At 43.0% G+C, this 23,075-nt stretch overlaps 1 protein-coding gene across 1 annotated transcript in view; it reads left to right on the forward strand.

Annotated features, from left to right (window-relative positions):
• Positions 1 to 23,075, forward strand: part of RIN2 (Ras and Rab interactor 2) — a 71,515-nt gene that overhangs the window by 1,768 nt on the left and 46,672 nt on the right. The window contains exons 2-4 of the mRNA XM_065401499.1: positions 2,141 to 2,233; positions 19,697 to 19,762; positions 21,912 to 22,006. Coding sequence (XP_065257571.1) covers positions 2,141 to 2,233; positions 19,697 to 19,762; positions 21,912 to 22,006 — 254 coding nt within the window. The remainder of the gene's footprint in view (positions 1 to 2,140; positions 2,234 to 19,696; positions 19,763 to 21,911; positions 22,007 to 23,075) is intronic.

Consider the following 23,075-nt stretch of genomic DNA (forward strand, 5'->3'; position numbering starts at 1 on the left):
TGCTCCTTGCCCCCTACCGTCCCCCAGAGACCCCCCCCCACCACCACCCCGGGACCCCACCCCTGCTCCCTGTCCCCTGACCCATATCCCCCCCTCCCCCGCTGAGTCTTGACAGACCCCCGGAACGCCCACGATCCAACCCCCCCATTCCCTGACCGCCCCCCCCCAACCTCTGTCCCCTGACTGTCCCCGGGACTCCCTGCCCCTTATCCAACCCCCCCGGCCTCTTACCCCCAGCTCCTCCCCTCCCCCCTCAGCACGTCGCATCCAGGAGCATCCCTGAACAGTGGTGCAGCGTGGCTCTGGCGGGGCTGAGCTGCTCCCCGCTCAGAGCCGCGTGGTAAGGGGGCGAGGCTGCGAGCTCCAGCAGGGCCTGACCTCTCTCCGCTCGGCCTGGAGCTCGCAGCCCCGCCCCCTTACCACGCGGCTCTGAGCAGGGAGGAGTTCAGGCCCCGCTGGAGCCACGCTGCAGCTGTTCAGGGACGCTCCTGGATGCGCTGAGGCTCCTGGAGAGGGGCGGAGGCGGGGTTGGGCCGGGGCGGGAGCCTCAGCCGTTCTCTTGGGGGCCCCTCCGGGGCCTGGGGCAAATTGCCCCACTTGCCCCCCCTCCCCCCCCGGGCGGCCCTGAAACCAATGGAGTTTGAGGTCAGTTTGGTTAGGCGTACAGAATTCAAGATTCAGATTGAAAGTCTCTTGAAAACAGGCTCATTCCTGAGTTTCCCAGCCCTAATACTTTTCTTTCTGGCCGCACCTAATAAGTGAAAAATGATCACCTCTTCTAATGTTCTGCACTTTCAGATTAGCTCTAGAAATGGGCACAGGTTCAGGGTGGGGCGAATGGTAAGCTTCCTGCTACATGCTAAAATGAAAGAAAATACTGTTTTCTCCCTCTCTCCTCTTCTAGCTCATAGTTTTCCCTCTCATTCTTTTGTAGGTCTTTTATCTTTTGCTTCTCCACTCTTTTCAGTCACCCGTTTATTATTATTTTTTTAACTCCTCCTTCGTCCTTGACCTTGGTCTTTGTCCTTTTTGGCTCCTTCTAATAATGCCAATAAAGGAAAGCAAGAGTGGCTGGTAGCTGTTTTTTTTTTTTTTTTAAGCTCTTGCAGACATTTTTGGCTCAGCTGCTACTTTCATTCAGACTTATCTGCAGCTATTCGATGCACTCAATTTTTCACTTACATTTGTATACAAACAAGCTTCACGTTTTCTGTGGTATGGTACATTTTGCACATCCAAGATTTGTAGATAATTAGGTGAAAACTCCAACATAATAAACTAATGTAATTTAATGAAGCGGGGGTGGGGGAGTGGGGAAGGAGGAGAATGAGTTTTTAACTTAAGGTGAAAAATGATGACTAAGGACTGCAGATTTTGGCCTTTGTTTAGTTCAGGACTATGTTTGCAGGAAATACAAACTTGAGTCAATTGAGAATGTTTTCAGCTAAATATATTTATGGATACATGCATATAGTAAAGATATGTTTGTGCAGTCATTATATTCAGTGAATCACATTTATTCAGCTATGGAAAAAGGTGATATCTTTGTAATTGCTATGGGAAAAGGTGATATCTTTATAATTGCGTCCCCAGTATAAATTTCTCTGATGCAAGGGTCAGAAAGATTAATGATTATTTCATCGTCTTAAAGTAGGATTCCCCTCCCCCCCCCTTACATTTACAGTAACTTGTTCTCTGTCCCTTGCTGATGATATTTTTTCTCTGATATTTTTTAATGTAGCTACATTAAAGCTGTAATCTTTGGGAGCGGATTGTGGTGACATCTAACATTTGTTCTATTTGTACTTCAGACTGAGGTCAAGCAAACAAACAAAGCAATCATTATGTTTTAGCATTCTTTTTTAATGAGTGCATTAAAATCCTCTCAGAGAGCATTACAGGATCAGTTGTGAAGGGGAAGGGGGGGGAAACGGAACTTCTAGTAGCTGTCTTTTGAAGCAGTGTAATTTATAGGAAATAATAGACAAAAAGGATATGTAAGGGCTTTGGTGGGAAATCAATGGCACTATGTTGTTGACGGAAAAAGATCTTGGCAGCACTGTTGTTGTGACTGTTCCTGTGGCTTAGAAAGGAATTTCCTACAGACTGGACTAACCTTTAAAAATGTCTCTACTTTTAGGAGTTCAAGACGTTCAGTGGAGTCTTCCCAGGGAAGATGTCGTCTGTGACAATGGAAGCCCGTTGTCTGGAAAAGAGAGGAAGTTTCTTTAAGGTAAAAGGAAGATCTGATTTACTTCAATAATTAGGAAGACACATTTGCTTTGAAAAGTATGGCTGTTTATAATCTCACTACCAGCTGCAGAGAACCTTGGTACTTTTACAAAGCTATGCTGCGAGAACTTGCCTTAGCACAGTTGGAAGTTTATCCTGTCTTCCAGCAGTTTAGGATTTTGTAATTGAACAGACAAATACAAACACAAAGCACATGGCTTTATGTGAAACTGATGCTGCAGAATATGCCAAACAGCCTTTGATATGTAGAGCGCTTTATTTGTAAATTGGTAAGCATCTTACTATGTGTCTCATTTTACAAGTTTTGAGGTCTGATTTAAAGTCCAGTCCTTTCATTTGTGTGTTTTTTGCTATATACTGTATATAACTATACATTCTGTGTAAAGGTTTCTGGTGGCTTTCCCTGCATCTGCTACTGACAATACACATTACACACACACACACACACACACACACACACACACACACACACACACACACACATCACCTGTTCTTATAGTTCTTACAGAAGGTATTGCTGTAGTTAAAGTTGCAAGACAACTTTGACTTTTTTCATTCTAACTCCTGATTTTGCTTTGTTCATAATTTTTCTGAAAAAATTCTCCCTTTGGTTGAATCTTTCTGTGCTTAGTTTCAGTCCATAGATTATTTTATGAAAACTTGTAGAAAAAGTCTTTAATGGTTTTTAAGTTACCTGAGCATGAAAAAATGTATTGTTTTTCTACTTTAAGCAGATATTTAAGATTTTTTTTTTTTTAATGTACTGATAAACTCAAATGACTGGACTTTTAAAATTCTGGATTTCGTACATGGCTAGTCCTCAGTGAGGAATAGCTGTGTCAATTCTGAGACCATATTTTAAAATACCCAGTTAAAAGCGACCTGAAAGTGGAGTTCATGCATTTACTGTTAAATAATGTACTAAGTTTCAAGCTACATGCTCACCTGCAACACTATGGAATAGCAAAAAACATAATTGTGTAACACCACAGTCCTACAATCAGGATTTTTCTTTCTTCCACTCCCCTGAGTTATATATTTGTAAATAAAAACAAGGAAATTATATGCAACAACCATTTTTCATGTGACATTAAGACAGCAAATTTCAACACAACAATCACAAAATTGGAACAGTAAAAGTTTACATAGCAACATTGATTTACCCCCATGGTGCACAAAGATATAACAAGATCTAGTGGCTGGAAGTTGAAGTTAGACAAACTCAGACTAGAAATAAAGAGGAATTTTTTAACAGTGAGAATAATTAACCATTGGAACAATTTGCCAAGGGTTGTGATGGATTCTCCATCACTGTCAATTTTAAAATCAGGACTGGATTATTACTAAAATAGATGTTGTAGTCCAAACGGAAACTATTTCAGGGAATTATGGCCTTTGTATTATACACAAGGTCAAACTAAATTATCACAATTGTTCCTTCTGGCCTTGGAATCTATGAATATTTTTTATTACTACTGTAGTTGGTATGTTAAAAGTATACTTAATTTGCAGAGAATGTGTCAAGTTAGTTAACTCACTGTTGCACCAACAATGTATTGCTGGATTGCGGTTCGTTTTTATATTTTCATTTTATTTAAGAAATCCTTTTTCCCTCCTGAAGATAAGGATATAATGAAAGCTTTTACACAGAAGGTTGTTGCATGCTGACATAAAAATCATTAGTTTGTGATGTGGAAAATGTCTGTGACTCCTAGGGGGTGTGTGTGTGTATGTCTGAGGTTTTGATGATACTTGCCCTTTTGGATATTATCCGCCTGTACATTACAATGAAAACAGTGTTACAATAGACAGTGAGGACACTGCAGGAACACTTGTTTTTTAAATTTAAGAATTTGCAGTTATCTTCCCTGCTAACTTAGGGTCAGATCTTCTGAGGCATTTAGATGCCTAAAGATGCAGATAAGCATCTAGTGAGATTTTCAAAAGCATCTAAGAAGGCTAGACGCCTAATTCCCACTTAGGCCTTTTTGAAAACCCCGCTTGGTGCCTATCTATATCTTTAGGAGACTAAATGCCTTTGAAACTCTGGCCCTTAGACCCTTAAGTTGCTTAGACCAGTATACTGGGTGAAACAGATATTAAGAAATCCATCCACCATGGCAATATACACATTGGGTTTATTGAGAGGAAATGCTAATAGCTTCACATAGGATACTGGTTAATGCTCTCTGATTCTTAGGATACTGTTTTTAGCTGTCACAGTGGCATACAGGTACCGATATCCTATGTTTCAATACAAAAGGCCAATGAACCTGTCCATTCTGCACTGCAGAATAGAGCTAAAGTGTAAGAATTGCATGAAATCGGCCAGGAGGACATTTATAGAAGGATGGAAAAGAACCAACAGCCTGGCACACCGTCTGAAGCACTGACACCCATTGGGGGTTCTATGGATTTGGAGGGGAGATCTAACTGCTCAGAGTTGGGTGACAGTGTGGTGCCCCTGCTGTAGGCATCATGGGCTCCTCAGAATCCCACTGAATACTCCTTGGAAGTGCCTGAATTCCTGAACAACATTAACTTCAGATCCAGTGTTTTTTAACCCCACTAAGCTAATCATGAGCATCTGCTTGGGGAAGGCACACCCTGTGGATTCCCCAAAACCAATGGGCCAGAGCTTTCCACAGATCCTTAGGCTCCCCATGAATGAAAAGTCTACTACCCCTCCCCCATTCCCATCCGTTGTGCACAGCTACATATTCCTACTTCCCCAGGGAGCATGTGTCAGGAACTATCCTGCTGAGTTTTTGACCTAGCTGTTCCCCCTTTTCATTGCCGAGTCAACCCAAGTGATTAGCACCTGGGGAGCTCTGCCTGGGTGTGAGCAGCCACACTGCAAAGCCATAACCCATTTACTGCATCCTCCCCATGTGTGTCGCTAGGATGTTGTGCACTGCAACCGCTCAGATTCTTTCCCAATGAATTGTGGGAGAACTGGTTTGTCATTTGGGGCACATGGTAGGGAATTGTGGGAAGGAATTGGAGGACATTGAGTGGTTTAGCCTGCAATCTTACTGCGAAGTGGGTGGATTGCCCACCCAAATGAAAGCAACACTTGGGTTTTGGCCGATGGCTCAGATGAGTGGCTGGCTTGGATTGAAAGTCCCACTAAACTTGGGAGAGAGGATTTTGTGTGGATGGGAGAGGAATTGGGGCAACACCTGTTTAGAAGCATGAGTTAACTCTGCAGTGAAGAGGTATCCACAGAGTGACACTCCTCTAGGAAAATCTGTAATTCTGCCCCAGCTCTACTGACAGCGTAAATAGTAGTGCAGACCAGACACAGGCATTTCTGTTTAATTCTGCTCCCGGACCAGTCTGCACTACACCTTACACCACTGCTGAAAAAGTACAAGTTCCTCTAATGTAGACAGGGCCTGTAAGTAGTGACTGAAATGCTAGGAGGGCTGGCTGGTGCTGAATTAATATGTTTGGATTGTTTTTGTCTCAGAATATTGTCATACTGTTGCAAACTTAGTTACTTGACACTGAAGAGATGGATCTTTCAGAAATAATGGTATTGACTCTCTTTGCCTGGCATTGCTGCTAACATACATAAAAAGCTAAAACGTAACTGACCCTGGCAGCTGCCATCCTGCTGAGTCTTACTTGCCCTGCCTTCCCCATCTGTTCTAGTCACACCCTAATCTTCCCCCCAGCAGGTTACATTCCAGACATTTCACAGCTGTTGCCCTTCCCGCACCAAAGCTGAAAACATCTCTTGCTGTCTGGAATCCCTCCCAGCAAATTGTACCCTAATGCCTTGTCTACAGAAGAGACATTTGGTATGCCTAGCATGCCAGCAACACTTCATGTGCCCATGAACCTCTGTGCTCCCAATGGTGCAGAGACAAGCACAGCAGTTTGGATTAGACTTGCTTCCAGCAAAGCTAACCATGGTGTGCCTCTCACGAGTGTCAGTATGAATGGGGATAGCTTACATAATAGCTCCACTGGTTTAAACAGTCTTTCCAGAAGGCATTCTGAAATCTCCCAGAAGCCATTGCTTCAGGGAACTGTGCTGGGGGCTGTGAGGTAGGTATCCGGAGGACAATGCAACTGCATTGCAAGAGCAGCTGTCTGGCAAAAGTGCATTAAAAGCAGCATTGGTACTTGCACCAGTGAAATCTCACCAGTTCAGTTATAAATGGATCAGTTCTCCAGAGTGGAATCAGCGCTACAGTGTGTCTACATTATAGTGTTTTGTACCAGTTTTCTAGTAAAATCTTAGTGATGCTGGTGCTAGTAAATGCAGTGCTTAAAATGGTCAGAAGAAGTGTGTGTGACGGGGGAGAGGGGGCGCGTAGGGTGTCTCCGTATCCTCACATCAGTCAATCCTCCTGCCCAGCAATTAATTCTGCATCCCAACTCCCAAATCAATTTTGCCCAATCTATTCTATCCCCTCCAGCCCCGCCCCTCAGCCAATTCCCCTCCTTCCCCCCCCCACACCCCTGCTCCTCCTTCAGCTCCTGGGGTCCCTTTATTCCTCTCTCTCTGGCCTGGGGTCCACACTCCTTCCCAGGCTGGGTGATTCAGGGAGAGTGGAGGGGCTGTTGTTGCTTGGAGGGGGGAGGACGAGGGAAGGGAGCTGCCTTGAGGGGATGGGCTATTTCTGCTCCCTTCTCCCCCTCTCTTTGTGTGAGAGTGATGTTCCCTTGCTGAAGGGGGAGGGGAGGAAGAGAACTCTGCCTGTTTCCTGCCAACTGCCCTACCTACCCCAGGAGACAGGCTGAGGCAAGTGGAGAAAAGCAGCCAGTCCGAGGTGGCTTTCTCCCAGGTGGTACTAAGAATGTGCAACTTTGAGCTGTCCAGCTCACTTCTTAGAAATTTTATTTCTCAAGTCTGTGAGCCCCTCAACCTGACGTACTTCAAGCACCGAGCAAATGTTGGAAGCAGTGGAGAATAGAGGGCTCAAGTGTTTTAACAACTGGCACACCGGTAACTGACACCTTATCTACACTAGAGCTTACGCTGTTGCTAGCATTGGTATTGCTGCACCACTGATGGAAAATGGGTACAAAATTTCCAAGTGTAGACAAGTCCCTGGAGTCTGGTATTCAAGGTTCAACCAATTGGGAGATTTTCCTCTTTCTCCCCTCTCCTCCGCTCCTTGATGAAGGATGGTCAGTATCTGTGAACTGTGCGCTATATGTATGCTGGAAAGGTGGCAGTAGAGGGTGTCCACAATAGTGCAGTGGGACATAATGGGTATGGCAGGTCAGACACAACCCTACTCACTGTCTGTCCTGCAAGATGGATCAGAACTACCTACAGCCATGGAGAAGTTAAAACTTCTGTAGGCATTTCTTAGCTCGTATGTCGGGTTTGAATTGTAATGCTATAGCCTGGGGTTTAAAACCCCCCCCAAAACCTAAAGGAGTTAGGTGCCCATCTTCCTCTGAATTTCAAAGGGATTTGGACACCTTAAGTTCCTTGGAAAATCCCAGCTGTACTCATCTTAAAATATATATTTATCAATCCAGCTGTTGTTTAAAAACCAAAGTGCAAGTCTTCCTTTTAAGCCCTTAGCTGGCAGTGGACGTGCCTAGACTCCCCAGTACATAGGGGGTTATAATGTTAATTGACAAAGCATCGTGTCATTAATTTTCACTTTGACAGCTTCATAGTCAGATTACAATGACATACTTGCACGCTAAAATGCTCAGTTAATGCAGCACAGATTTTGTTTGTCTATTATTTTAACACAGTCTTATTAGGCAAGTCATTGGAAAACAAATGAGGCATGAGTTATATTGCAGTGATAGAGCTTTTTCCCCTGTGGTAATTTACGGAAAGCCTCATGCAATCAAAAATAACTAGGTTCATTTGGGGATAGAATTAGCTTCTCCGTTTTTGGAACACATTCTGGTTATGTCCTGCTTTGTATAAACCTAGCCATTGTCCTTATTTGGTGGCAATCAACAGTCTTTTTTTTTTTTTGGTAAGTGAGATGCTCTCATTAGTTTATGTATAATTGTTGAAAACTATTGCTGTTTTCAACTAAGAAACAAACAAAACAAGACCTCGTGGTAACTAAAACAAACAAATACAAACTGACCATTTTATCTCCTTTATTTCGAGCCTCCTTATTGTAAGACAATTATATTAGGAGACCAAATTCTCCAGGTTACGAAGGCTTCTTTTTGACACTATAGCAACATAAGCAGCCGTAACATCAATTTAACTGGTCACTGAAGATTTCCACCCTCCTTTCTCCTCCTTCCCCATGTAAGGGAATTTTTGGGTGGTACAGGCACTTCCCGCCAGCCTTACGCACTGGTATGTGGGTAACTAGACAAAAAGGGGTATGATTAGGACACGTGTGTGCCCTAGTAATCTCTAGCTACCAGAATGTCCCCTTGTGGCATTAGCAGCCAATGTAAAAACAGCCCCAAGGCTGCTCTCATTTTTGCCAGGGACCAGTCGAGTAGGTGGATGGCCCTTGGATTGGACGGGTGGAAATGTGGCTCAAAGCTACTTTTTCATTCCCACTGGAGAATTGTGCTGAGTACAGTTTGGCTGTAGCTCAGGATCTAGGCTAGAACATCTTGGCAGTTTCAAACAATCTGTGTATTCAGGCTGACTGCATTCCTTTTGTATTGTACAGTTGAAGAGCAGATGTATTGGTGACTTCTTTCACTCTACAGGGGTGTTTCCTTCTCTTTCTCCATATGTGGGGTCATTAGAGCACAGCTAAGTAACGTAGCTGCATCTGGATGGGTTAGACAAGTAAACACTTCAAAGTTCAGATTTAAAAAAGAATGCTATATTATTTTCTCTTTTTTTTATTTTTATTACTGCACCCAAATATTTTACTTAGTCTTTCATTGCTTTGTGTTTGGAGGGCATATCAGAGACATGTTCATATCCATGACGACTCCTAAGATATATTTCTCAGAATGTCCTCCCAAATTCACAGCCTGTCGTCATAGGAGAATTTAGGGACATTTTGCTAATATGTTTTATTTTACATTTATTCCAGTTACATTTAATCTGCTGCCCAGTTTCTGAATGTACTTAAATCTATCTGGAATGTCTTGCCATTCTCAGTACCTTTTACTATAAAAAAACCAACCAACACAAAAAAACCTCCTAATAGGTGTCGATGGCAAACTTCATCAACTTGTTGTCCTTTCTCAATAATATTGAAATGGTCCCCACCGTAATAGCTTCTGAGCACCTTGTAATTTTTAATGTTCATTCTCACAACGGAGGAAGCTAGGGAAATATTACTATTCCCATTTTACGAAAAGACTAAGGGCATGTCTGCACTTATTGGGGATCAGTGCTGTGGTGATCAATCCATTGGGGGTTGATTTAACAGGTCTACTGAAGACCCGCTAAATCGACCGCAGATCGCTCTCCCGTCGACTCCGGTACTCCACCGGAACAAGAAGTATAAGGTAAGTCAACGGGAGAGTTTCTCCTGTTGACCCAGCGCGGTGTAGACTCCGCAAAAGGTCGACCTAAGCTATGTCCAGGCCCACCGAGAGCGATTCTGGGCCCCAGGGCTAGGGTCATCCCTGATGGGGGCGGGGCCCGGGGTGGAAGTGATGATTCGTCACTTCTGATGCCGTTACTTCTGGGACCGACTATGCCAGCCTGCGGGGGCCCCCAAAGCGCAGGGCCCGGAGCGGTCGTGCACGTCCGTAGGAGCCCTGCGGCCCATCTGGGCAATTTAAAATGGCCCGGGGCTCCCGGCTGCCACCGCTGCTACTGCAGCAGTGGTGGCGGCCAGGGGCCTCCAGGCCCTTTAAAATCTCACGGGCCCCTGGGCAGTTGCCCCCTCGCCCCTCCACCCCACCCCCAGGTGTAGACCATAGTGTAGATCTGCCCTAAGTGACTCACCCCAAGGTCACACAAGATTTTTTTTTTTTTTTTGGCAGAGAATTGAACCTTCATCTCCCTAGTCCCAGGTTAGTATCTAACCAACGGGTCATCCTTCCTCTCTGTTGGCTCTCCCAACCGTCAAAACATTTTAGAGGGACCCATCTATTGTCTGTCTTCCCTGAAAATAAAGGTTTCAGAGTAGCAGCCGTGTTAGTCTGTATCCGCAAAAATAACAGGAGTACTTGTGGCACCTTAGAGACTAACAAATTTGTTAGTCTCTAAGGTGCCACAAGTACTCCTGTTATTTTTCCTGAAAATAAACCGTTTCTAAGACTTGCCTATTACTTAACCAGATTTTAATCCGTAACAGAGTTAAATGTTACCAGCCCAAGGGAGGGGATATTAGAAATTCCTGGCTCACAGCACAAATTGCAAGTTGCTGAAGTATATAAATACTTCAGTTCTATACAGACATTGGGAAAAGTCCACAAATAGGAACTCTCGAGCATTCGGCCATCATTGGCTTTTTGCCAGGCTCTTATACAGAACGCCCTTTGAGAATTGCTGCACTCTACTTATCAAAACAGGAAGGAAAAAGCTCAGATGCCAAAGAGGATGCAAGGCTCCAGAAAGAATTAAAAATGGAAATGCTGGGGGGAAAGGGAGCTAGAGCAGAGAGTTGCTTCCTGATGAAGTACAGCATAGGTCCTTGTTTTTAGGCTATGCTCCCTTTCCAGGTTAGAAATGTTTATCCTCCTTTTTCCATCTTAGCTATTTTAAAGGTCTGAGTGTGATTTTTTGGAAACATTCAGCGGTCGCCACTACAGTTGATCTTTGAAGTGCATTATGAGCAACTTGGAGGTTTCATAAATTCACAGTGAACTTTTAGTGACATTGTAGTACAGAAGCAGGTAATGCATCTGCCATGCAAAGATGGGCATCATTTTTCTTTCTAACCGATGTCCTGCAACATCCATCTAGACAAAAGGCACCTGTTCTGCAACACTGAGACTTTTTGCACCAGTCCAACGGATAGAAAGACCCACCTGTAAAAATCAATGGTATGGACAACTTTCCGAGGGCTATGTGAGACAGTGGACTAGATTATCCATTGTGGCTGCACTCCTCTAGACACAGGGCAGTAGTGTGTGGTGATGGGAGGGGGACTTCTGGGAGATGGTTATAGGTCTCTGATTCTGTGGTGCTTGGCCCCAAAGTCTGTTAGAATAGCTTAGAATAGCAGTTCTCCAACTGTACGTTGGTACCCCAAAGTGGGTCACAACCCCATTTTAATGGGGTCACCAGGACTGGCTTAGATTTGCTGGGGCCCGACGCAGAAGCCTGAGCCCCACCTCTTAGGGCCGAAGCCAAAGCCTGAGGACTTCAGCCCTGGGCAGCGGTGCTCAGATTACAGGACCCCTGCCTGAGGCTGAAGCCCTTGGCTTCGGCTTTGGTCCCTGTGACGGGTTGGATCACAGAAACCCCCTTGGGAGCTGCCACCCGATGTGCAAAGACTACCCCTGTTCCTGTTTTCCCTGCCAGCTCAGGACGCCAGACACTCCCGTCTGCTCCAACGAAGACCCAGGGTCTGAATCACTTGTCCCAAAGCTGCAAGTTTACCTGAAAACATCTCACAGTAGTGTGCTTGTCTTTAGCACTCAGATGCCCAACTCCCAATGGGGTCTAAACCCAGATAAATCCGTTTTACCCTGCATAAAGCTTATGCAGGGCAAACTCATAAATTGTTCGCCCTCTATAACACTGATAGAGAGATATGCACAGTTGTTTGCTCCCTCAGGTATTAATACATACTCTGAGTAAATTACTAAATAAAAAGTGATTTTATTAAATACAGTAGGATTTAAGTGGTTCCAAGTAGTAAGACAGAACAAAGTAAGTCACCAAGCAAAATAAAATAAAATGCGCAAATCTATGTCTAATCAAACTAAATACAGATAATCTCCCCCTCAGAGATGCTTCAGTAAGTTTTTCTCAGACTGGACACCTTCCAGGCCTGGGCACAATTCTTTCCCCTGGTACAGCTCTTGTTCCAGCTCAGGTGATAGCTAGGGGATTCTTCATGATGGCTCCTCTCTCCCCTTTGTTCTGTTCCACCCCTTAATATATCTTTTGCATAAGGCGGGAACCCTTTGTTCCTCTGGGTTTCCACCCCCCCTCACTGGAAAAGCACCAGGTTAAAGATGGATTCCAGTTCAGGTGACACGGTCACATGTCACTGCAAGACTTCATTGCCCACTTGCCAGCACACACATATACAGGAAGACTCACAGGTAAACAGAGCCATCTGCAGACAATGGCCCTTGTTAATGGGAGTCATCAAGATTCCAAACCATCATTAATGGCCCACACTTTACATAATTACAATAGGCCCTCAGAGTTACATTTTATATTTCTAGTTTTAGATACAAGAGTGGTACATTTATACAAATCAGATGATCATACTCAGTAGATTATAAGCTTTGTAATGATACCTTACAAGAGACCTTTTGCATGAAGCATATCCCAGTTACGTTATATTCGCTTATTACCATATTTTCTCTAAAACTATCCCAGTTACATTATATTGACTTATTATCAAGTTTTTATAAAACCATATAGACTGCACAACGTCACAGTCCCCCCACCCAGAGCAGTGGGGTTCAGGCTTTGGCTTTGGCCTTCCCCCACCCAAGGCAGCAGGGTTCAGGCAGGCTTAGGCTTCGGTCCCCTCTCCCTGGGGTTGTGTAGTAATTTAATTGCACCGCGACCCCCTTCTGACAATAAAAGTTTGAGAACCCCTGGCTTAGAGGCTGTTCTGACTTATACCACTGGTATAAGGTCCTAAAGATGGAAAGCAGAGTGGAAGAGCAATTTCATCAGTTCAGGAGCAGAGGAAACTGATGTGCGTGAATAGCAGTGGTCTATTCCATTTGTGGACAGTGTATACTAATCAGTATACCATCTGCACTAGCCTTCAAAGTCTAGGCCTATGGGATGAATATTGTTGGCTGACATTAAGCATAATGGGTTGCAGTATAAAAGAAAACGGGTGTGTGTGGTTTTGAGATGCTCGTATTTTGCAATTTCGTTCCTGGATTTTGTGAATGTAAACAATTAGTACTTGGGTAATGTTTGGAATAGGTTTTGTTGGGCAATATCATGCCAGAGAAGAGTTCTGTGGTTACTGATGTATACTATGATGGTATGCTAATATGTGACGTCATGTACTCTGGGTCATGATAATGATTATTTGGGTTTATAATGGCTGTGTATTTCTTCAAATGAAAATGAATGGCTAAATGATGTTATTACAGAATTTGACCTTGAAAAGGGTTTTCCTTTTTTGGATTATTTCTGAGGAAGCATTGTGGATGTGAAACTGGTTGTTATATATGTAGAAATTACTGACTTAATTTAAACTTTGGATTCCAGATGATGACTTTCTATTTCCACCTAGGCGTTTGCTCTGTGTGGTGTTGTTTTTTTATTTTTTTATTCTTTGTATATGTGCACCAATGGTCCCAGTTTCAGTAATTCCTGTAGTATTGGCTTTGGTATCAGTATCTCATTGCCATGAATAATCCCTGTAAGATCTCTGCAGATCACTTCCATGGTCTTAAAGCTTATGATTGCTATGAGCTTGGTACAGAGTCTGCAAACAGAAATGTATTTCCATCTGACCTTTTAAGAAAATTTCCTCAAAATATTAGTCTTTTGGGGCCTGATCCAAACCTCCTTGAAAGTCAGCGGTCTTTTTCCATTGAGTTAAATGAGATTTCAAACAGACCCTTTGTGAAGGCAGAACTGAATTTCAAGAATTCAACTATATTGGGCCTTATGAGGTAACGAGCACCTGCAACTGCATTGACCTCTCTACATCATAACTGTTGTCATTATATGTTCAGCGTTCTAGCTGGTAGTTTTGGGTAGAAGTGTGTTTGTTAAGAGCGCCATGTAAAGATCTGCACACAAGCTGCCCTTTGTGGTGTACAACTGTGAGGAACTGGGGGATCTGTCTATACAGCAGTGGTCACCAACTGGTAGATCGCAATTGACTGGTCGATCCTGGAGCCTCTGACAGTCGATCGCGATCTCTGTCCGCTAACCGGGAGCTGCCCGAGGTAAGTGCCACCCACATCCCAACCCCCTGCCCCAGCCCTGAGCCCCCTTCTGGAGCTGCACCCCATACCCCCTCCTGTACCCCAACACTCTGCCCCAGCCCTGAGCCCCGTCCTGCACCCAAACTCCCTCCCAGAGTCTGCACCCCACACCCCCTCCTGCACCCCTACCCAAGGCTCAGCCCAGAGCCACCTCCCACACTCTAAACCCCTCAGCCCCAGCCCAGAGCCCACACCCCCTTCCCGCACCCAACCTCCTGTCCCAACCCCGTGAAAGTGAGTGAGGGTGGGGGAGAGCGAACGATGGAGGGAAGGGGGATAGGAGAGGGGTGGGGCCTTGGGGAAAGGGTTGGGTAGATCCTGGGTGGCACTTAAATTCGAAAAGTGATCTTGTGCGTAAAAAGGTAGCAGACCACTGCTGTACAGTCTATGCAGTCTGTGTGAGATTATGAACTCTCTCTATATATACCAAAATGCAAACTCCATTTTGAATGTGCAGCCTTTTGCCTTGTCTCTTGTCTGTTTCAGCTTATCCATTCATATGGGTAGGTTCTATTCAGTTCACGTTAATGATTCTGGTCTTGAACCAGAATGTTAAGTGATTCAAATATCTCATCCCTTCCCTTTTACAATCAGTAAGCAAAGTGCATGCGGGAAGTTCAGGCATGCATACTAATCATTAACATATTACCAGAATTTCCACATCCATCCCATCAACAAATATTTCTATTGATCCTAGAAAACCCAGGAACTATGCTACACGTTCTTGAGCTCCATCTGCTGGTACATTAGCTGTTAGCACCTCTTGTAACAATATCTGCCTGTAAACAGCAAAAATGTAAACATTCTTATAACAATTTCCCGTTGGAATTCTGTCAAGACTAGGGCAACTATTTTTGCTTTGACTAATTGTTTGTTTGTTGCAAAAAATTGTTTGTGCTTTCTGTGAAAAATTCATTTTTCTTTTGTCAAAACAAAAACAAAAAAACAAACTTGAAAACAAAAATATTTTGGCCAAAAACTGAGATTTTGATTTGGATATGTTGCCCCAGTGCCTTCTGGGAATTGCAATTCGGTTGGCTTATGTCCCCATTCTCTTCTGTGGTTTGTACATGTCAGCTGGGCTTCAGCTCCCATGATGCATCGTGGTCAAAGGACTCCCATGGTGCACAGCCTTCCCTTAACAAATCGCTGCGTCCTGGGCTTGCACCAGCTGTCCTGCCACTGTGACAGGGAGTGATACTGCTCCCCACCTCCAGTGTGTACCTCCGCTGCAGGTACCCCATCCTTCTCCCCCAACTGTACCCCCTCAGCTCCCCCTCAGTTCCTGCCCCTCCGGCAATGTCCTCTTTTTGGGAACCTGAAAGATGGTAACCCTAGCATGGGGTCGCAACGCCACTCATGTTTAGCTTGCCCACCCCTCCATCATGGACCTTGGGTGGATTGCCAAAAAAGAGAAAATGCAGTTTATGGGCCACCTTCATAAAAAGTTTGGGAACTACTCCATTAATAAACTCCACGCAGGTTCTCATGGCTAACACCAGTCTTGCCTGGAGCAGGTTTAATAATAAACAATTCAAAACAATCCTCAAAGTCCTAAAATGAAGTCCATCACCACAACAACATAAACATTCATACTCCACTCTGGGACATTCAGCCAGTCCTGAAGCTTTTTTGTTCCAGTCTGCTCTTCATCAAGCAACCACTCCCAGACCTTCCTTGCTGGAGCTGAGCCTTTTTCGTCTCTCCGTCTCTGGATAGCCCCCTTCTGCTGCTCTCCTGGCCCTCCTCTGGTTATTCAGGGTCTCCTGCAGGAACTTTCTGCTCTCTACAGCCTCTGCCACAACTTCCTTTAGCAACATCCTCACCTCCCTGGGTTGAGAGAAGTCAGCAGGTAGCCAGCCTTCCCCTTTTGCAGTCTCCCCCTTTGTAATGCCCAGGTGCTTTTCCTTAAGCCCAGTTGGGTAGCAGGTAATCCATCGCAGGTGCACTGGCCCCTGCTCCCTCTTAAAGGGGCCAGTCATCCAGTGACGACAGATTGCTTTCAATAGAAAAATAACACAGGGCTACTGTATCAATTGGTTGCTTTATTCCAATATTTAGTTAATTAAAAACCTCAATTTTTCAAAAATAAGTGAAGCTGCTGCAACAGTGGCAGTTTGATACCCCATGGATTCCAGGGATCTTGCTAAAGAATTTAGGGCCAGCTTTCTGTGGACTAGCTAGGGCCTTTTCTCAGATGGACAAATGGTTCTCTAGCTAGATGAGATTTTGCTTGGGTCACACTTAAGAGGCCATGAGGAAACAATTGAATAGCAGAACTTTGGAGGGGCAACCCAGGTTGTCTTTAGATTCCGGTTCCTTCCTTAGAGTGAAGAGCGCTGTGATTTTAATGTTCTCCCCTGCTGTTCAGACGTTTCCTTTTGGCTAGTTTTTTCCCCCCTCTTCAGTTTAGTTAGGCAAGGCTAAGAGGAAAGCAACCAAGTGCTCCTATTGTGGTGAGAGTGCACAATCAGGTCTGACCAGTTCCTCTGCATTTTATATGGCAAGCTTCTCAACTGTAATGCATGATCATGGCTGAGGTATCTAAAACACCCAGCCTTGCTGCCGCTGTAGCTACTGAGGAGAGCAGACCTCTACAATTGAAGAGTGTGGTCAAGGTTGGTAGACCTCTGGGATGCCAAAGTAGTACAGGTAATTAGAGAAATGACTCTTCCTTCCCCCCACTCCTGATAGACTTCTCTGTACCAATTGCCTTTGTGGCAGCCAGAGGGCAGCTGGAGAATCCTTCCTCTGCTCCCGCTAAGTCCTAAGAAAGCACCTGAAATTAAAAGAGAGACCTATCGTGGAAGTCACTTGGGTTGCAAGTCAGTGCTTAAGTAATCTCTGTTCCCTTTGCCTCATTTGATAATGTCTTCTTAAAAACTGTGGCTCCCTCTTTTAATGTGCCAATTAAGAGTAGTCCACACAGTTATTCTGAATCTTTGCCTCATGTAAGATGCTTGCAGGGCAGGCCTTAGGGCTTATGGGACCTTGCGCAAAGAAGCGTGAGGTACTATCGTAGTTCCTTCCTCCTTGCGATCAGGCCCTCCATTCTCTGTAGGGTGACCAGATAGCAAGTGTGAAAAATCGGGACGGGGGTGGGGGGTAATAGGAGCCTATATAAGAAAAAAACCCCAAAATCGGGACTGTCCCTATAAAATCGGGACATCTGGTCACCCTAATTCTCTGTGGTGTTGTTGGAGGCACTCTGACAGGAGGATTGGGTAGGAGGAGAGGGGACTCTGTGTCACCACATACATAGCATAGGTCTAAGGATGCTCCTAAATACCCAAAATGCTGCTCTCTTGACTTCAGAGATGTCCCTGTCAGCTTAATACTTCATATTGCAAAGGTCATTTTTAGAGTTGGTATACTGAATTAACCAGAATAATCCTTTAATAATAATAATAATTAATAATATAATATATTTTAAAAATCTGCTTCTATGTAGTGATTTTCATTGGAGGATCTCGTACTTTATAAAGGTAAATAGAATTACAGGTCACACAGTGCATCATTGGCAATCAAGAGTTTGAACCCAGGTTTTCTAACTCGTAATCTTCTATTCTAATAATTAGCTGATGATGTCTCCTTCTTAAATTACTTGGATTGAAGAAATAAGGAAGCAGCAAGTCTCCTGGAAGTAAGTGGTTACTCATCCCTGTACTGACCTCAGCATTTCAGCCATTTGGCATGCTCAGGGTTTGAAAACTCTATTTCCTCACAGTGAATAGGAAACCTCTGAGGGCATGTACAATCGCTTTCTGCAGAACCTAAGCGTTCTTCTTTTTTCCAAAACAAACACAAACCAACCCCCCCAAAAAACCAACAACAAAAAACCCCAAATAACCGTTTCTAGCCCTTATTGTGCAAAAAACAAACAAAAAAAACCAAAACTGCCAATCCGAGGTTAATCCATTGCACTGCTGCCTTTCTGAATGTGCAGACAGATTGTTCCAGTGCCTCTGCTGCTGCTCATTGCTTTTTCAAACAGTAGGAAAATGGAAACAAGCCACAATCTTTCAGTTTTCAGTTCTCTGCAATGATAGTGAAACTGACAAAAATAGTTCAGTTGCACTCTGCTGCCTCTTTGGAAAGCTCTTAGCAACAGCAGCAGCAGAGATGACCAGTTGCGGTATTTGCTGGGGAGAGAGACTCAAAAATGAAGGATGTAGGAAGGGCAGAGTAGTGGAAACACCGATATTCCAGCCAGAAAGCTGAGGGAGGAGGTAGAGTAGTGGACTCACACATCTCTGTTGCAGCAGTCAGGAGACAGAAGGGAGGTATAAAGTACTGGAACCTTGAGAGAGAATTCTCCTTCATTCTTCCAGAATTCAGGCAGGTTGGGGAGGGAGAGAGAAGGTGCATGAGTTTTCCAATTTATCAGACACCTACTAGCTGGAAGCTGTTATGAAAGATGGAGCCCTGGAACATTACCCTTTCCCTATATCTTGATGTGGTGGGGAAGGATGATACAGTAGAACTTCAAAGTTACGAACATCTTGGGAATGGACGTGGTTAGTAACTCAGAAATGTTCGTAACTCTGAACAAACATTATGGTGGTTCTTTCAAAAATTTACAACTGAACATTGACTTAATACAGCTTTGAAACTTTACTATGCAAAAGGAAAAATGCTGCGTTTAACCATCTTAATTTAAATCAGGGGTTCTCAAACTGGGGGTCGGGACCCCTCAGGGGGTCACTAGGTTATTACATGGAGGGTCGCGAGCTGTCAGCCTCCAGCATTTATAATGGTGTTAAATATGTAAAGAAGTGTTTTTAATTTAAAAGGGGGGTTGGACAGAGGCTTGCAATGTAAAAGGGGTCACCAATACAAAAGTTTGAGAACCACTCATTTAAATGAAACAAGCACATAAACAGTTTCCTTACCATGTCAAATCTTATTTTTTAAACGTTCCCTTTATTTTTTTAGTAGTTTATGTTTAACACAGTACTGTACTGTATTTGCTTTTCCTTTCCTTTCCTCTCTGCTGCTGCCTGATTGCATACTTTCAGTTCTAAATGAGGGGTGTGGTTGACTGGTCAGTTCGAAACTCTGGTGTTCATAGCTCTGAGGTTCTACTGTAACTCATTTGCTGAACAGTGGAACTCTGAATCTCTTGTCTGTGTCTGCAGCTAGAAGAATTAGTTCTCGGGAAAAATTTCCCAGCCTTGTTATTTGAGTGCACAGATGATGAGATAAGTTTGGGTGAGGGGAGAGGGAAGCACTCTGTGTGTATTTTGTGCATATCTGTATAAATATATGTGAGATTTTATTGTGGGAGAGAGACGTGGTGACAGAAAGAGAGACAGAATATATAATGGAGGAGGTAGCGTGCACAATTTAGGGAAAAGGAGAAGAGAGAAAGAAAAGTGGAAGCAAACCTTGAAGACAATTCATAAAAAAGATACACTATGATTTATTACAGGAAAGAGAGGAAAAACTGGAGTGGAGTCAGGAACAGCAAGAAGGTTATAAAAGCCAGAGAAGTGCAGTAAGTCGTACTGGTTGTGTAGGACTTGGCATATATATTTCTTGACTAGTTTAGCTGATGAATAAATCTAGCCTGGGACTATGGTGATCTGAGTTCAATTCCCTGCTATGTCACAGACTTCTGTGTGACCATGGCCAAATCACTTAATCTCTTTGTGGCTCCGTTCCCCACCTGTAAAATGGGGGATAATAGCACTTCCCTGCTTTGCAGAGATGCTGTGAAGATAAATGCATTAAAGATTATAATGTGCTCAGATACTGTGATAATGGGAGGCACATAAAATAGATAATACCTCAAAGGGATCACTCATCCTCGTGGCCTAGGTCTATCAAGGACTAGCCTGCTTTTTTCCAACCAACAGGGTTGCCGATTATTTCTAGGAAGCGTCTCCCACCTAGCACTTCCCGGTAACTGGTTGATTGATAGGCTTGTCGTTCACTGTTTATAACCTCAGAAATACATGACCACATGCTAGAATTGGATTAGGTTTGGCCAACTACATCTTTTAGTTTAGATTTTCAACTATGGAAACAAGGACTCTTTATTTTAACCATATAAAGCAGGACTACCTGGGCTGGATTCATCCCTACTGTAAAACCGGGAATGAATTTGGCCCCATGTATTAAAAGCCAACCGAATACACAGCTCTGTTCTTGGCAGTAAAGATGCCATTTCCATTGGTGTGTAGTGCACAAGAGTTGGGTTGCCTCCTAGCGTAGGGTGAGAAAATGACTTCAGTACAATTTCACTGTCAATGTGGCTACTTCTGATGCCTAGAGACTCACCATGCTTTTTCCCAATTCACTGTAGTGAGTCAAAGGATGCAATATGCGCATTTTCCTTAGTCAACACGAGGAAAGTCTTTCTTTTGTAAATTCTCAAAACAATGGTACACTGGTACTTAAGATTACTTACTAGGATTGTGATCCTGAAAGGGAAAAAGCCTATGAAAAGATAGAAGGATGTACTGTATTTCCTGTAGTTTTATTATATAAACCCTGGAACCTATAACAGGACTGGAGAGCTCTAATCTAAATGTAGACTGAAACTTTGCCTTTGGATTGATCAAAATAATAATGTGCAATAAAAGAAGGCATGCCTGTCTGAGGTCGGAGGAAAGTCTCTTTGTGATTATGACACAATGGGGAAAAATGGTGTTTGGTAATAATAGTACAGCACTTTGAAAACACTGTTCTTGTAAGGCTACCAATATTACTGAGATCTTAAGATATTGCCTCTTATGTGATGAAGAAGATAGCTGAGAGTTGGGTTGGAAAGGGTCTGGGTTTTGTTTTGTGGGGTTTTGTTTGTTTTTTAAAGCTTTGCTTACTTTTGGCTATTTTATTTTTAAAAATCTGACTTCTCCTGTATTTATTCCATCTCACTTGCATCATGTACCAAGCACACTTTGATGCTATCCCTATGGAAAGTATAGGGGACTGAATGATTATGACTTGTAAACTTGATGGGAGAATCAATTTCTGCTGTTTCCTAGCAAAATATTTGCAAACATTGGATTCATATAGGCCATAATTCCCATAGTTGCTCAGTCACTGAGATTTCCCAGTAACCCTAAACTGAAGTCTCGTTCTGATCCCTCTGTTATAGTACTGGACCACTTCATCATTTAACTAATAACCGGTCTGTTCAGATGCAGTCCAAGAGTTAGTGCAAAAAGTAATTACTCTTTTATTTGTGCAAATATATTTATTTTTGTACCAAAGAATGCTGAAAATATGGTTTTGTGTACCTGTGAAAGAACTTTTGAAGTTTGTGGGGTTTTTTTAATGTTTTCATGGGCCTTTTTTTTAATTGTAGAATTGAATGTTACTGTAGTCAAACCATGTGGTTTTTTTTTTTAATTAATACCTTACTATGTTTGTGCCTATTGAGACGACGGTATTAATATATCTAATTAAAATAATAAACTGATCTAATTTCCTGGGATGTTATATACTGCAGTTAAACTTCAATTGTCCTGCCTCCAAGAACAAGTACAGTCTGTCCCTTACCCTTATTTTTTCTATTGTAAGGGAAGTCCAAATAGAATGGGATAAAAGGTTTGTAATGTCCAGTGACTAAACTTGTCCATTCTGTTTCCACGCCTCTTCCGCTTGCTTGACGTCATACTATTTTTGTCCCTGTCTAGCTCATTGACACAATTGCCTCAGAAATTGGAGAACTGAAACAAGAGATGGTACAGACAGATCTCATGCTGGAAGATGGATCCACTGATTTGCAAAGGTGATTTAAAAGTATAATATACCGGTAATAGTTCCTGGCAACATAAAGCCTATTTTCACCGTGCCGCTTTATTTGGGAAGCTGACGTTTCTGTCATATTCATTAGCTTTCCTCCTGCGAATACAAAATGTTGTAGGTGCCTTAGTAATGAAGGCGTTTGCCTGTGAGCAGTGGGAGTGTCTGCTGATTATGTTGTATGTGTATTTGTTTTAATTTCTTTTAGAAGCAGTTGAACTTTGTGCACTCCCAGTTCCTTATAACAAACAACAAAAACCTAGGAAACAGATACACTTTTAAACACGGAAACTACTAACATTATTACTGCTGGTTGTGGAAATGAATCTAACTTTTACACTGTAAAGTGTTTTAGAAATATTCTTTGCTCCAGTCAACTTTGTGAAGATTCAATGGAACTTTCATACAATAACACATGGTAGTTTTGCCTTTACAGGTTAATAATAGTAAAGTATCGACTGCTATAAAGTGACCCACGTTATTAAAGTATTTGTGAGATATGTGTGAAGTTAGTTTAATTGAGACAATCTTTAAATATATGGACAGTAGACTGATGAATTTTGGGAAGGCTAAGAAAGATGTTACAGTACAAATAAAGTTCTGACTCTTTTTTTAAATGAAAGACAGAGTGCAGGTGTGGGTTATTATAACTGTTAATCTAAATCTATTGCTTTCTGTTGTCAAGCTAGGGAAATAGATAGTGTATGGTAAATATTAGGGCCAGACCTCTTTGGTTTTATCTTTTTTAGCAGTATTGATATCTAGAAATGTTTGACAATTCAGTCCATGATGTTAAATTTTAGGGGATTTTTATTCCTCCTAAAAGGTGAAATATTAGTTGTGAAAGGAAAGTAACAGATCCAGACCTTTGAGTGTATTGAGTAAATATGCAGGTTTCTTGTTGTAGCTGTGTTGGCCCCAGGATAATAGAGAGACAGAGATTAGAGGTTATATCTTTTATTGGTCCAATAAAAGATATTACCTCACCCACCTGGTCTTTTATAAGGCAGTGAAATGACCTCTTATTGCAGTACCTATTCATATCTCTGTAGCTA

The sequence above is a fragment of the Emys orbicularis genome, chromosome 3, assembly GCF_028017835.1.
Source record: "Emys orbicularis isolate rEmyOrb1 chromosome 3, rEmyOrb1.hap1, whole genome shotgun sequence".
Lineage (NCBI taxonomy): Eukaryota > Metazoa > Chordata > Testudines > Emydidae > Emys > Emys orbicularis.